The sequence below is a fragment of the Echinococcus granulosus genome, assembly GCF_000524195.1.
Source record: "Echinococcus granulosus chromosome Unknown EG_S00029, whole genome shotgun sequence".
Taxonomy (NCBI): domain Eukaryota; kingdom Metazoa; phylum Platyhelminthes; class Cestoda; order Cyclophyllidea; family Taeniidae; genus Echinococcus; species Echinococcus granulosus.
This window is the reverse complement of record NW_020170409.1, coordinates 288,481-304,205: the sequence shown is the minus strand read 5'-3', so window position 1 is coordinate 304,205 and position 15,725 is coordinate 288,481. Positions and strand designations below refer to the sequence as shown.

At 40.2% G+C, this 15,725-nt stretch overlaps 1 protein-coding gene across 1 annotated transcript; it reads right to left on the bottom strand. All coding sequences in view use genetic code 11, as the record gives it.

Moving 5' to 3' along the window:
• Positions 1–13: 13 nt before the first annotated feature.
• EGR_04563 (hypothetical protein) lies at positions 14–10,773 on the bottom strand (the record flags this gene model as incomplete). Its single annotated transcript, XM_024493812.1, has 5 exons — positions 14–100; positions 169–241; positions 2,912–3,329; positions 5,733–6,008; positions 10,614–10,773. The coding sequence occupies 5 exons, from the start codon at positions 10,771–10,773 to the stop codon at positions 14–16; spliced, it is 1,014 nt and encodes a 337-aa protein (XP_024351740.1).
• Positions 10,774–15,725: the final 4,952 nt, after the last annotated feature.

Below are 15,725 nucleotides of genomic sequence, written 5' to 3'. Positions count from 1 at the left end.
AACCTCGCCCCACTCATCTCGATGGCTTTTTGACTCGCGGAACGGTTTGTGACGGTGGGGGCACGACTGCATTGGCGAAAAGGCACTTTGGCAGTCCTGTCTACAAAGGCGGAAAAAAATAATACAGTGGCATAGCCGATGCTATCAACTGGAGGAGGGGGTATCTACCCCATCACTATGGTGAGCGGTAGCATCAGTAATGGCTGCATGGACGGTGTGAGTGACGCGGAAGTCGGCGAAACTGTGTAGGAGGGGGAGGAGGAGAGGCAATAATTTTTGCCGGTGTATAGTCAAATTTGCTGGTATTTAGCATTTAAATCTCACATCTAACTTGAATCCGGTTTACATGGCTAGTAGGTGGGAATACTTGAATGTGTCAAATAAGCATTTTGAAGAGTGATAAATTGACATTCGTTTTGACTAATTTTGGATTGACGAGGTGAATAAGCATCTCCGAGCATGGTTCGCATCTTTGTTGGTTGTCTTGAGAAGTGGTTTTTCCCCTAAGGTACGTTTGCATTTTAAAGAAAAAGAGAAAGCAAAGAATTTTGAACCTTATTGTAGCCAGTCAAAGGCCAATCAGTATAGTATCAAGTCTTCGTAAATAATGAACTTAACAAGACTGCGGCATTTTTGTTAGTGTGTTTGCCTGGAAGAAGACCTGATTTATATCTGGCTTTTTTATTTTTTCCGTCTACACCTTAAGAATCAGACGGTCGACCTTAACTACCACATACCTGATAAACAAATCGAGCCTTTGCATGGACATCGTTAGGGGGCATGTGAAAGCATTCTCAATGCTTAATAAATCTGGCTGGGGGTGGACCAAGAGTGTCTCGTTTGGCCTCATAAGGTCATTGCGTTGAATGCTACGAGTGGGACAAAAAAGGAGTTAACCAATCACCCGTCCAGTCAGAAATGACAGGACTTTTAAAAGTAAACCCCGCGCAATTTCGAAAGCCCACACCTCTGACCCCCATCTTGACTGCTGAGGATCGCCTAATGATTACGGAGGGGTCTTAAGATGGCTCTGATTATACTTTAGACATTTTTTAAGCGAATCACGGGTTATCACTACTTCGCGGACTGTGCGATAGTCTGGGAAGAGTTTTTTTTGCAACAAAAGATATTTGAAAGTAAAAATTTCTACGATATACTTGACGCCAAAAGTGCTTAAACCGATTTATGGAAACGAAGTGACTCTTTCTTGGTTGTGACTCGGTGTCTACACCGCCGATCACAAATGCTGGACTTCCTCTTTTGCTGAGTCGTGATTGTTTTCTCTTTCGTAAGAAATGGGTCACTGGATGACAACTGCTCGCTTCTGAGGGCGAGAATAAGGGTATTTTTTTGATAATGAGGAAGCAAGTTGATTTACCACTTTAGAGTCAAGATCTAACCCATAATTCTATTTAAAACTCTAAAATTTGGCTTTATACTTCTCAGTTGACCCTCCAAAAAGGAAATGCTCTTAATATCGTTGCATTGAGTAGTGTTGACGCCTGTTCCGTTATGAAGGCCCGTCAATAGAATTTTAGGCAAGACATTTTTACAAATCCTGCAAATATCCAGAAACGTCGATTAGTGATGGTTTAAAGGTCAAGTGTTATTCCATTTTACATGTTAATTAATCACCTTAAAAGGCGCTTTTGCTCAAAATTCTCTTTTTAAAATAGAGGCAATTTTATGGTTTGAATGCCTTACCTCAATTTTCTTGAAGACCGATCAGAAGGAAGCCCAACTCTTTGGAACTCTTCACTCTTCCAATTTACCTGACCGCACCTACCTCCAAATTAATTGGTTTTTATTTAAACTTTTAATGTGCCACTTAGACTCTAACCCCGAAATTTTAGATATTTAGTGTCGTAGAGATATCTGGAAGGCGTAATAAAGGCGTCATGACACTTAGTCCTTCCTTTGAAGTTCACGATGGAGCAAAAATCAGGACGCTGAATTGCCGTACAGGAAGTCTAAGTAGACAAATCCTTCTTATTTATCTTGCACAACTTCTGCTTTAACTTGCCAAGTACAGGAGTAAAATCAAGGTGTGGATTTTGATATCCTCCTATCATTCATTTTTTCTGCTTAAAAGGCGACCTAGGAAAACCCTTAACACTTTATATTTGCCCAAGGACCATTTATGTTCGCCTTAAAGGGCATAAAAATTTGTTAACCATTAAGTCTACGAAGCGACAAGTGGAACTTGAGACACTGATGGATGAAGTGTTGGATTAACGAGGCTTCGGGTAGCAATTGCCCCCTTCTAAGAGGCCAATTATCAGCGGGTAGTTTTGGTTACCATGGTCGATTTCCACCTTGATCGCAAGTGAAGCGCACGAAGGAATCGGTCAAAGCCTAAGCTTGTGGTATCACCTCAGACCCAGCTTTAAACATGCACAACAAACATTTAATTTGACCCACGAGTAAGCATGCCCTCTCTACAATTTGATGACGTGGCCAGGTTTGGCAAGGGAGGACCCGGGGTGTCCGGATGGTTAAATCATACCGTTATTTAATCTTTGACTAAATTGTTTGTTTCAGAAACCTTTGTGTATTTGCAATGCAAATCTTGACATGACATTGTTTTCTTAGCGTTACCGGAAGACTGTCGAAGGCCTGATTCGGCAGCTTTTTAACGGTCTAGATTAAAGTGAGATCTTGGACTGTGAGATTTAAAAGTTAAATATTATCCTAATCACTTTAACCGCTGAATCATCAAACGCAGTCGAAAGCACAGAAGAAGGAGACTAAGTCAGTTATGCATTAAAAGGAAATACAGGAATATCAGCTCAAAAGTCCGACTCAAGTATATCTACATGAGGGCTAAAGCCACCTGCCCATCAAAAAATCTTTGTAAAGTCTAGAAAAATTAAAATCACTACAGAATCATTTGCCACGGACACAGACAAACCAAACTGCACCAGCAATAGCGACGACGACGACGACAGAGATAATGACAATGCTAATCACCAAGTTGGCGATTGATAAGGAGCCACTGCCGGCATTTAGAAGATTCGCCTCCGACAAAGCCGTTGCGTTTGTCTTTGCCGTTTCTGATTCATATTTTACCTCTTGAGGCAACACTTCTGCGTCGTTTTGAAGGGGATTCAATGAAACAAATGCATGATCTGCCTTTTGAGGACGAACTTCTGATTTTAGGGAATTCCTTGATTGAATTAAAGTAGCATTACTTGAATTGATTGAATCGGACTGAGGATTTGAAGCAGGATTCACAGGTGGTTCAACTGATTGGAGGAAGGCGTCACCATTCCCACTGACGGATATCGTCGAATCAGTCAATTTTGGAACCCCCTCCGATTTTGTGAAGGCTGAAAGATTGGGTAAAATATCATGACTTAATTCGGTTGAATTAAATGGAACGAATGATTCCCCTTCAGCAATGGTAGACCAAGAAGATTCCGAAGGCGAATTTATGCTTTTCCTGTTTGTATCTGATGATTCAGTTGATAAACCGAAAACCTTTGGCTGACCTTTAGGGTTCTCGGTTTTAGAGAAACCACGCTCGACAGCAGGAAAATCTGAAACACGTAAAGATTGACAGCTTAGATTGTAGGTCTAAATGCCCAAAATTCGTCATTTTAAATACTTCCAGCTTAAAATCGACTCAACTACCTCTTGCGTGCAGTCAAAGCAATTGGTTTGAGACTCATGGAAAGCTAATACATCCCATTCCTTAAAGATATGTTCTCAAAGAGCAGTGCTGTAGCAGTTCCAGAAAATTCGGCGTTAAGAAAGGACCGTTTTGCTGTCGTTTCATCTCCCTTGAAAAGAGTAACGAATAATCATGGTAACAGTGTTTGCACCAACTGAATAAATTTCGACACATCACAAAATTTTGTGCTTTTCTCAGTAAAGCTCACTGTGACTGCATGAAGTAAAATACTTACAGCTGCTTATGGTATGTACTGTAAAGCACAAGCTGACATGTCTCGGCCTGCTATTAAGCCTCACTTTGTTCTCTTTCATTTTCCAATTACACTCGCATAACCAAATGTCGGTTGAACTAGGCTAATAGATGCGAATCGAGCTTACCTGCTTAACAAACTAAATCCAATTCGGTTTTGGAGTTGTGACTGCAGAAGCCTCCTGTGTAGCTCTAACTATGGAGTTTGGACGTGTGACATGAGGCGGCAGCACTAAGTACTGTCCACATCTAACGATGGTGTGTCGGGTTCCGAAAGACTTCCACCTCTTGGCCATGAGGAACCACGTGTGGCCATTGTCACGTCAATTGATGATAACCGTGAGAAGTACTTTTGGTGATATTTAGCTTGGCTGATGAAATATTTCATTTGCGTTTATATGAACTGGGAGGAGAAAGCTGTGCTGAGAGCCGAGCTGGTAGGTCCCAACCCGTACTTTACAACAGATAGCAATTGCTTTCAAGACCTGCCATTTGCTGTTCTTTACTTTTTTCTCGTTATAAAGTACGCTGCAAACTTCGTGTTGCCTGCTGACTACCTTGAAGCGTAAAATGTCACGTACTTTCTTATTCCTTAAACAAATGGACATATCATTAGTTATACGCCAATTATCCACTCTTTTCGAAGTCATACACCAACCCGTCCCCAAATCAACGCTCAAATAAATTGCAAGAGGAATTTTCCACCATTGGTTGCTCACTTGCTTAAAGCCAAATAGTTATGGTTAAGAGTTGTCTGCTCCATAACACTTGATGCACCTTGAAGGTGTGCCAGAAAATCTTTCGCTGGAACCAACTAGTACTAGCCAATCAGTCAGAATGAAGTCATTTGGGGCAACGCCAGACTTTGTGCTTCATCGAAAAAGTTACCTGTAGGAAAATTTGCGCCTTAGGATGGGAGGTACTGACTCACCCTCACCCTTACCCTCCGCATTTCCCTGGTGATGCAATCTCTTTAATTGACATGCAAAATAGACAGTTGGGAAACGGAGTTGGGATGGTGGAAATAGAAGTGGATGTTGCTAGTTTGTTTGCTTTTCAGGATAAATTGCTGTCTACAGGAAGTAAATCACTGTAATTTTTGTCTCTTTGGTAAGGGATTACACTGCAATTTAGTTAGCAATGCCGCACGAAGTTTTCCACTACGGCTTAAGGTTGTACACGAAAAACCATGCGAATTTATGAGTGCATTGCCTTGTTAATGAAGTTTAATTGCTGTTTCACAGAATGATACTTATTTTCTAACTAGAAACATGAATGCAACTCCGCCCTCACAGTTGCCTCCAATGGCGGTTCAGAGAAAACTTGCATTAAAGTGGAATAGATGCTTACCCTAGAAAATGCTCTGAAGGGCTAAGATCGTAGATGTTTATAACCTAACTTTAATAACAAACCAAGTTTATTAGTTGAGGAAGAGCTGTTATGAAGCTACTCCAATACTAGCATGATCTTAGGGCTTCTTCGGTACCGCAACAGCCTCTGTTCTGTATTCCAGAAGGTGACAAGATGGGCTGATTGTGGAATGGCTTATCTTTACAAACTATACTCCAAATGGATGAATTCATAAATTTTAACATCATGGAATCCCAGAAGCCTATTTCGGTGGTTGTAAAGATATATGGTTGCTCTTTTGTAAGCTGATAAGAAAGCCGCTTCCTGGGTCGTGTGTTGTAATGCCTTCAAAGCGCATTAGAGCAATATTATTGCTTCTGTCTGATCCCCTAGTCAGTCAAAACAAGGTAGCCTTCTCAAGTTACACCAAGAGTAAAAAGTTACTCAGAAGACTAACCGAAGAATTCCTTGGAAGGACTGGGCAGAGCGGAGAGGCTGCGCGACTGTTTATTGTTGGTGAGGATGAAGCGTGCATAACCATCGGTAATTTGCAGTCTGGGGACCGCAGATACTTTTGCCGAGGGGACCAGTTTAACTGCCACCGCATCCGAGGTGATAACACCACTGTGACACTGAATGGTGTAGCTATCCAGCACAGCCACCAAATCTGTGTCGATGCTCGAGCAAATGCTCTCCTCGCCTTCACGGTTCACCAACACCACTTGGACGTCACCTGTCAGTGGATTGTCGATTTAGTCATAGGGGAAAATGCCACACGATTTCTTCGGGAAAGGCAGTTTTAAAAATTTTTTCGAAGTTCTACATTGCTAAAGCCCATGCAAACATTACTTGATTGTCAACATCATGCATGTGTGATGCGGAGTCACATATAAGTGGTGCGTATTATTACTCGGGACTGCTAAGCGGTGGTGACATATTGAGACGTGAGTAGACAAATAGAGGAAAAAAAAAACAATAAAACGGACTGAGATGTTCTCTGTTCGAGGATGATTCTCTTTCATATTTGTTGAGAGGTAACTGGATGAGACGAGAAATTAGTAAAAATATTTATCAGTGTTCAAGCAATAAAGCACATCTAGACCTTTGTAGTCAATTTTCCATCGGGATTCTAGTAGTAAAACTGCTAAGGGATACTTTAAACATCTTAAATTACGTTAAAGGTTTTAGGAGCCGACCCCAATTGACATCAGTTTTCATTGGAACTAAGTTTATCTAACTGAAAGGTGGGAGTATAATCCACTAGAATGCAAATGGAACAGAGCGCGCGGTAATTCATTTAAGAGTGCCCTTCAAATGACTTTTTACAATGCCCGTCAGGACTACTCACCAATTCAGTGAAAATTGCTTTTATCATCCGCAATGTTGTTAAGCTGTTCGTCTAAAGCCCATGTTCGTGTGCGTGAGCTGACAAACTGATCAAAGCAAGGGGAGGTTGACTTTTTGTTTTAAAATTCCCTCAATAAATGCTGTTTAAATCTCTCACATGGGGGAAAGGTTTGTGATATTAATAGGGTAACCTTAGAAAACTGCTGCTTTACTTGAAAGAGTGGTCAAACGCACTAATACAGCTTGAAGATTGGTGCATTCGTAGTCAAATCTTGATTATACAAACTTTAACTGGACTGAGGCACTTGCATTTGATGTATCAAATTCAATAGTGGTTTTTTCATTTAGAACAATATAAACACAAAACACCAAACCGGATTGTCGCATATAAAGTTGGCATTTACCTTGAAGAACGCTATTCACAATCTTTCCAACTCCGAAGATCCTGACTCTGAGTAATACAGTGTTAGTGGTGTTAATTTTTCGCTGAAAATACTAAAGGCCTCTGCAAACTAAATAAAGGGAATGGAAAATGGATTTTAGCCTAAAATGGACATTATTAATGGGCTGAAACCCATTCGAGACTACATTTTAAGGGGATCTCTTTGCAAAATCAAATAAAACCTTTTTAAGGAAACATTATGCTTTCATTGTCAGGGTGCACACCACTAACTCTAACTTGGAGTTTGGTAACAATTCCACTGTGGTAGTGTAAAGAATGTATCAGAATATTCAAATGCTTTGGTAACATTTGCTGCAACTTTGATTATGCCCCTAACATGCGCTATTTGCTTTTCTAATTCTTTGGTCCTTCTTGAACACTCTGATCGCTAGATTCTGAGAATTGTGCACATTAAAATACCAGAACCCTAATTACATCCAAAATTCAGTACAAAATAATCCCTTTTGTACTATTCATAGTTGTACTTTGCTAGCCCATCATGCACCATTAGCGCTTGCTTTATTACTGCTGCATTTAATTTTAGAGCCTTTCATGCAACCGAGAGTGAAAGTGCCATCAACGTCGTCATAGAAACAGGTTCCGCCTTACACGTGTTGACGCTGTATCCAAAGCGGATTGTCCAGAGCACGCAGGTGTCCTCGGACAGAAGGGAACGAGTAAGTGACTCAGTAGCAGTCGATACATTCTGCTTTCTTTCTGTCATTTAGACTCGACCAGAGAATTGTTACAACACCTCTGTATCAGCCAGCCATGGTTCGAAACACTAACCATGACCTTGGGGATTTAACTTTATTTATATACTTCCTTTGATCCTCACTTTGAATAATCGAAATCTGATTACGCGAAATTAAGGGAATTGGTTACAAGTCATTTTAGCTGAATTCACAGACAACGTTTATTTTGTGATCCAGCAAAGAATCACTGCCTACCCCAAAATTTGCATTTGTCTAGGTCATGAACAAACCGGTTTGTTGGGCCACCTCTGAAATCTCTCACTACGTTAAGGTGTATGGCCACAGAATTTAGATTATTACAGGGGCTGAAAACCAGACGTCAGAGGGGTAGATTCAAGATCTAATCTACTGTTGTGAAATCGGCGTGTGAATAAAATTGTAAACCAGCTAGATTAACTTTACTTTTGTTAATTTTGTGATAGTTTTGAATTTAATAAAACCCAGGCTGTCATTTAGCTATATCATTCGCACAGGGATAGTATTTTATCACCGCATAAAGTGTTCGCTTGCCAGAATCAGAAGGGCCCACATGCTACGAGTCTGAATGTTGATGGATTCACTTGTGAACATAAAAAAAGAAACTGGTTTTTACCGAAACCACCTTATCTGAAAGCCATCAAGTCTCGTCATTTCTATGTCAGTGCTGCGGGGTTCATGATATGACTATTTGCATCGTTGAGGCAATGAACTGCCATTGAATATTCTCAAAGAAGGAATAAATTTGGCATCCTTCGGACTTGTAATAATTCCATGAAGCTACATGTCAAAACCATGTAGCTGTAATTGAACCGGTGACACGGTTTAGGCGAATATTTTCTATCTATGCCGGATTATTTGTAGCAAAACTCTGATCAAACTCCCCAAATTCAGAAGATCTCCTCATCATTTTTAATGCCGATGGGTGGTTTGAGTCTTCGAATGAAAGGAGTTCGGGGAAAGAACACATTACCATCTAAATGGGTGTAAATGTGCGTCCTCGTCACTGGCCGAGCCTCACCAAAGGCTAGACGGGTCTGGATTTTTCTTGGGAGTTCGAAGCTAAGCGCGAAAATTGGCAGCGGTGGTGAGCCACTTGGTGTGACAGATTTCAACTGGGCACTTAATTCACCTGTCTCGTCACTCCAATGTGTATGGATTGCGCTGAATGGAGGGCACAAACGCAATGTTGTGCTAACTAGAAAAGTTAACTTAACTTCCATTTAAAAAAAAACTTTAAAGGACTAAAAGCCCAGCTGCATGAAAGGTGAAAAGGTAAGTCTCAAAGTGCATAAAAATTACAGCATTACACTCCCTCGTACAAATTATTAGCAAAAACTTAGGGGGAACACGGAAGAGCTTGGGCAGTTACACTGGGCTTAATGCTGGGTGCACCAACAGTTGCTAAGACGTGAAACTGTTGGTGCACCTTCAACCTAAAATAACGAAAAAAGTCTCTTCACTTTAGGCACTAGTTGAACCTAAAAAAAACAGAATTGCGACTGCTTAGACCGGTAACAGAATTCGATAATAAAGAAGTCATGCAGCAAAATTTTACCCAGTAAACCCAAATGTCCTGTGAAAAGTATTACTCCAAACTTTTTCTTATCTGCAGACGGTTTCAGTGGAGTCTAGCCATTGAATGCAACGCCTTCTCGAAGTGCTCATTAGCTTATTATCCAAATGGACTAAGAAAAGCAAACATAACCCATCTATCAAATGATTAACCTCACAGGCTCCAAAATAAGAGAAAGGCACGAGATTTAAGAAAAATTTACAAATAAAGGTTAAATTGCGAATCTACACGTTCCAGACAAACACAAAAGGGCGGATGCTTCAATCACCCAAAAAAAGCAAATTGAACACTCATTAATTTTAACAGACTAGCATGATACGGAACATTGACCGATAAAACTACGACCCCCAAGGGAAATGCGTATCTCAGGACTCTTTAATGCTCTAATCAAATAAAGGTATACTAACGTTGCTGTCTTTTAGAAAAAAAAAAATGCTTTTTAACTATGGTAGAAAAAGGTCAGAAGGAAATAAATCATAAGTTTGTTTGCAACGTGCTGGTGCTCTCCAGGTCTGGCCAGACATCCTAGACATTCTCCCAATCTCGCCTACTTTGTTTATTTGTATAATGCTCTCATAACCAAAGTTATATTTTATTTGTTCATCTAAGAATGTTGTAAAATCACGCAAATAACAGGGGACTTTCTTGAGCCGGATCAGATAAAGCAGGATGATAGCAGACACAAAGCTGCATAAAGTGTGTTGTACCTACCACTAGAGCCCACCTTGCTTTGCTGGTTTACCAAGTCAGCAAGATGGACAGCTTTGTCTTCAACACTGAATTGTGGCCTTAGATTAATCCAAAAAGGGATGACATCTAGTGTCAAGTGCACCTCTCTTCACCAAAATCAGGTTTAACTGTCACTTCAGTGCAAGTGTATCACAGGGCGTTGAGCCTCAGGATGGTGTTTCCTAAGTCCTTCAAAACGCAAGTCTCCCTCTGCCTTGTATTCCATCTTTACACTTTAATGTAAGAGATATGAACAATTTTCCATTCAACCGTATCACATGACATTCTCAAAAGCTTCAAAATGCATTCTTAATAAAGGACAATAAATAGGTGGGTGCAATTCCACTTTGCCATTATAAAATCATAATTAAATCTAAAAGATGGAAGACATAACCATTATGCCCTGATGTGAGTGAGGCCTCAATAGATCGTTTATAAAATCACTAGACCCGATTGACATGACTGGACTTTTTTTGGCTAAGAGAAGGGAACGAGAGGTGGGAGGTAACCTACCACAAGATTCCGCTTCACATACGATCCGTCCATTAAGTCGAATGGCATAGAGAGTTTTCTGCAGTTGTATCGCATTTGCCAGATCCTTGGGCTCCTCGATCCTCCAGACACTCACACTTGATGGTGATTTGCCTTCATTTCCCTCATCCTTTTCGTTCATTCGTGTCAGTGGAAAAACGCTTCCTATATCATAAATGTGCAGACCATCAATATTTACGAAAAAATTATCTTATTGTTTTGCTCCTTTAAATACTTAATTTATCCGGCCATTCGTGATTCGGCTATCACACTTAGGCTTTCCATGCCAACAATTTACCATCACCCCCTCACGTTTATAATAAGGCCCCTTCCAGACTCGTTCGCACGATAATGCTTTTAAAGAGAAATGCAGAGATGAACAAACTACCTCCAAATAGGCAAAACTCTGGTTATAATGGCTCGATTTTACTAAATCTGGGTTTTAAAAGGAAGACATCAGTGAGCTGTTGAATATGCGACGACTCACAGTATAAAGGTCTTTTGCATAGCGTCCACTTTGGGCAGACTCATAAGCCTAGAATTCTGCATTATGCTCAAAAGAAACTAAAGTGAAACCACATTTGAATAAAATCAAAGCCACCTTTGGTAATGCTATTGGGAAGGGATTACCTAATAAAGATTAGGAACCAAAACATGTTGCAAGTAATTAATAACGGACCCAGGTGGGAGATCGTAAAGCGCTAAAACAGTAGTATATTTAAATGGGAGAGTAAACTCAAAGCAAAATTTTTTGCAAAATTACTCCAGTTACGTGGCTCTATTATTAAGAAAATTTACCTGAGAAGCGATAGGAATACAGGATATGCTCCTCGTAAAATATTGGTTATTCTTCGGCATTGTAGGGCAGATGATTTCCAGAAATGCACTTCAAAAAAAGACCATAACTCTGGATCCAGATAAATCTGCGGGATAGATTGCAATCACCAATTCGGGTGCCTTCTGTTCCTACCAAAAAATCTCAGTTGTTTCTTTGTTTTTTGTTCACAGACGATTTTAATACATTTGAGAGCTTTGTCACGGCCAAAACAGAGGAATGAAAACAGGAAGTGACGCGGATGTCACTCAAGGACAGAAAAAAATTTTCTGTTGCATGTTTAGCCATTTTGGTCCTCCCAGTAAACCGCTACATGGCAACCTTACCGTTAGCATGAGGCTCCTCTTTGATACCTGGGATCTTCTCGGTAGTTTCATTAAATCGACTTTCAGATTCCCACACCTCGTAACATCAACGGATACCGACTGACTGAACATGAAGTAACCAATATTGAAGGGAAAGGGAATTTTTGAAATTTCTTTTGCTGATTTTAAAGATGTGGAACCAACTAGTAGATTACAGATGTATCAAAAATTGTGCCGTATCGAGATGTCCAAGTTACATAGCACTGAGGGGCGTGAGACAAAGTGCATGGTGGTTTTGACTTTTGTGAGAGCATTAGGTATGAAGTAGAACAATTTCATTCATTTTTATTATGTCATAATTTATATAGAATTCCTACCATGGAAAGCACTTTAATTGTTACGCACCTTTAGTATCCACTTATATTAAACATTCATGACTTGAGTACAAGAAAATGACAGATAAATGTCGGTGTGACTGATGTTATAGCCTAATGATATGAAATCCCCCACCTTATGCAGCCTTTGGTCAAATGTTACCACAAAACCAACTATCTTATGGAACATTTTATTGTAGATCATCGCCCAATCCTCACTGCATTTCAGAATTGAATCTATCTTAGACACAGTCGCCTTTTTAGAGGCGCAATGTTCAAAGAGTCAAAGTTACTGATGAAGTGGATAGTAAATTTATAGCATCGTCATCGTCCATGGCCATTTACAGAAATGCTTGTGATTTTTGATGACGAACAGCAACCACGTGAAGTACTAGAGATAATAATTAAAGGTACTGATCATGCATTAAAAGAGTAGTTATTTTAACTATGCGTTTCTTCGCATAAGTACTTTGGAACCCACGGTTTGATTGATAACATGATGTCATTGCGTCCCGTCCTTAACTTCCCTGCACACAAGCAATAAACCTCTTCCTCTTTGATGCGCGTTTTTACGTTTGCGGAGGTGGTTCAGAGCGCTGGACACCAACTGCTTGCTCATCATAATGTTTGCATAACTTTTAATTCTTCTGAATCTAGAAAAAAAGCATCGTACGGTTCGTATACACTGGACACCACTTATCATTGCAAGGTAAAAACAATAAGCAGCTTCATATTCGGGGATACTTTTCCATATTTTCCTGGGAAGCAGTTTCGTATGTATTGGGTGACAGAAAGATGTGAAGTTAATTACTGATCCATTTAAATAATTTTCTAGGTAGAATTTATTTGCATACAACTCTACAGGTCTAATCTGGTTCCTCTTCCCAATTCAGACATCAAAAAATACCATTGGCGTGGTATCATAAGGGATGATTTTGTTAGCGATTCCACCCAGATTGATGGATGGTATTGCACTGTAGGGTACTTTTTGGGGAAATTGTTTAGCTAATCATTTGGAGAGTTGCAGGTATTCGAATGGTGCCACACCAAATCTCAAATTATGTGTACTTATATCCACAACCACTAGGTGCATGCCTAATGAGGAAGGTGAGGGAGAAAATAAGCCCTGCTTGCTGCACTTCGATGCCGGTTCCCCTTTATCAGGGAAGTTGAGAAGTGGCCGATGGCTCAGCGTTCTAGTGTGAACTGTCTAACAAAATCAGTTCACTTAGGGATGGACAAATAAGGCAGTCAGCACCATGAATGCAGTGCTGCCCCATTAATTTCAAATGCGGAAAATTTCAAGATTACCGTTAAAAGTTAGGTTAAATAAACACTTTAAGAATTTTTATAGGTGGGGAAGTAGTCTGTTTACATTTCGTAACATGAATTTCGCCTTGCTCGTCAGATGCGGTGACTTTGACAAGTGAGTGTCAACATTTTGGACGGAGCAAACTAGAGATACCATCGTATTTATATTAAATGTTTTTATTTAAAAAACGGAGATATTAGAAGTTAATTTAACTACAAAATTACAAAAACAAATTTCGCGAATTATACGTTGTTAAATCTATTCAACCTCATTCTTTATCGCGTACTTCAATTTGCATTTTTAAATCCCCAATTTCCGCATAATCCCTCACAAAGTAGGCGTTGGGAAGTGGGTCGAGTAATTATGGTGTAAACTGGGATCTCAACGTATCATCAGAGAAGGTTGATGCTGGTGACCGAAGAACTCGCTCCCCTAGCGAGGCACCAGTTTTCCTACCACTTTAAAGTGCACTACGGTTAAAATGGTGCACTTTTACGTAGGACTTGCTTCCGTTGCGAACTGGATGATTTTGAAGAAACAGGGGAGAAATTTGCTTGAGGGGGAGACCGTCACAGTTACTGTAAAATGTTACAATCACGGAGCATTGTGGGGGCTTTTGGAATTTTGTCATCGAAAAATCAAAGAAAACTGTAACTTATATCTAATATTTTATGAAGAAGTTGGTGTAAAACAATACCCACTTGCTCTTTCATACGATATATTAGTAACTATAGTGTTCAATTTAAGCATACAGTTTAAATTTGGGGGAAAAAACGCGATTTTTGGAGGAGCTTCTCCCTAAAATTTGTTCCTCGATTGTGACAAGGTTTCATTTTACGGGTGGATTGACGAATTTCCGGAACAAATGGAAAAGGATTCCTGCGTATTCTCTAACTGCTCTGGAAAATTGAAAAAAACTATTTCATGAGGAATTTTATGAACGATGCAATAAATTTGCTGGATATTCCTAGGCACATCTGCGATTTTCCTGGGAATAACTTGAGAGAAAATAACAAGGCACAGGGGTTTTAGGGATTGAAAAGTGGGCCAGCAGAGGGTTTGGCCTAAATTCATTCGTTAGCACACATTTTATTGGCGCCCTTTATACTAACAGAAATTGCCACCCAAAAAGGCAGCAAACTAAACTTCTTTGTATTTTTGGGATAAGTTATGTCCTACTTCGGTAAACTGGGACGCAACAAACGTTGAAATTAATTGAGCATGACTCTTCCTCAATTAATCAAGATGTGATGGCCACCAGACTTGCCTCATTTTTTGGGCCGGAGGCTGATGTGCAGCTTGAAAGTTCTGCTTCTGCAGGGGCAAGCTTATAGATTAGTCGGATAAGATGAACCAGAGAGAAAGGACTTTGTTCAAACTGCTCTAAAATCATGCTGCGTGGTAAACTTTAGTCGGTAACACGAAAGAGCCCCTGATGATAGACGTGATGTTTTGTTCTGTGATGAACTGTTGAGCATGGTAGAAGTGCTCTTTCAACTGTCATAGGCCATACTTTCTGTGTCGACGCTGCTTCACTTTAAAACTTGTTGTGAATTGGACCATTAATTGACTATGGGGTTAGTTTACCATGCAAACAGCAGCTCAATTTAATCTACAGTAAACAAGGTGGTCGCAAAAAAACCACCCAAGACTCCACCCATTAGTGTTGTCCGCTAAAACTGGGTTGTAATTATTCCCGAGTGCCGTATCTTCTACTCTCCAGCAATTGCAGAACCCAAATTTCCTTTTAAAAGAATTAGGAATTGCATCTAGTAACTAGTCAGTGCATTCAAAATAACACCAGGACCTGAATAAACCTTGTGTAGACTGTCAAAAATCTCTTCAGCCTAATTAAAATTTTTGAATCGTTTGAACATAAATATGTGCATTTTCATTAGACAAGCAAACGAAAATCCGATCAATTTAAAAGCAAACAAACAAGAAAAAGTTCCTGCTCCTGACACGGTTGCATATCGCTTGGAAATGGAAAGTCGATTGCCTCTCCTCCTCCTCCCCCTCCTACACAGTTTCGCCGACTTCCGCGTCACTCACATCGTCCATGCAGCCATTACTGATGCTACCGCTCACCATAGTGATGGGGTAGATACCCCCTCCTCCAGTTGATAGCATCGGCTATGCCACTGTATTATTTTTTTCCGCCTTTGTAGACAGGACTGCCAAAGTGCCTTTTCGCCAATGCAGTCGTGCCCCCACCGTCGCAAACCGTTCCGCGAGTCAAAAAGCCATCGAGATGAGTGGAGCGAGGCT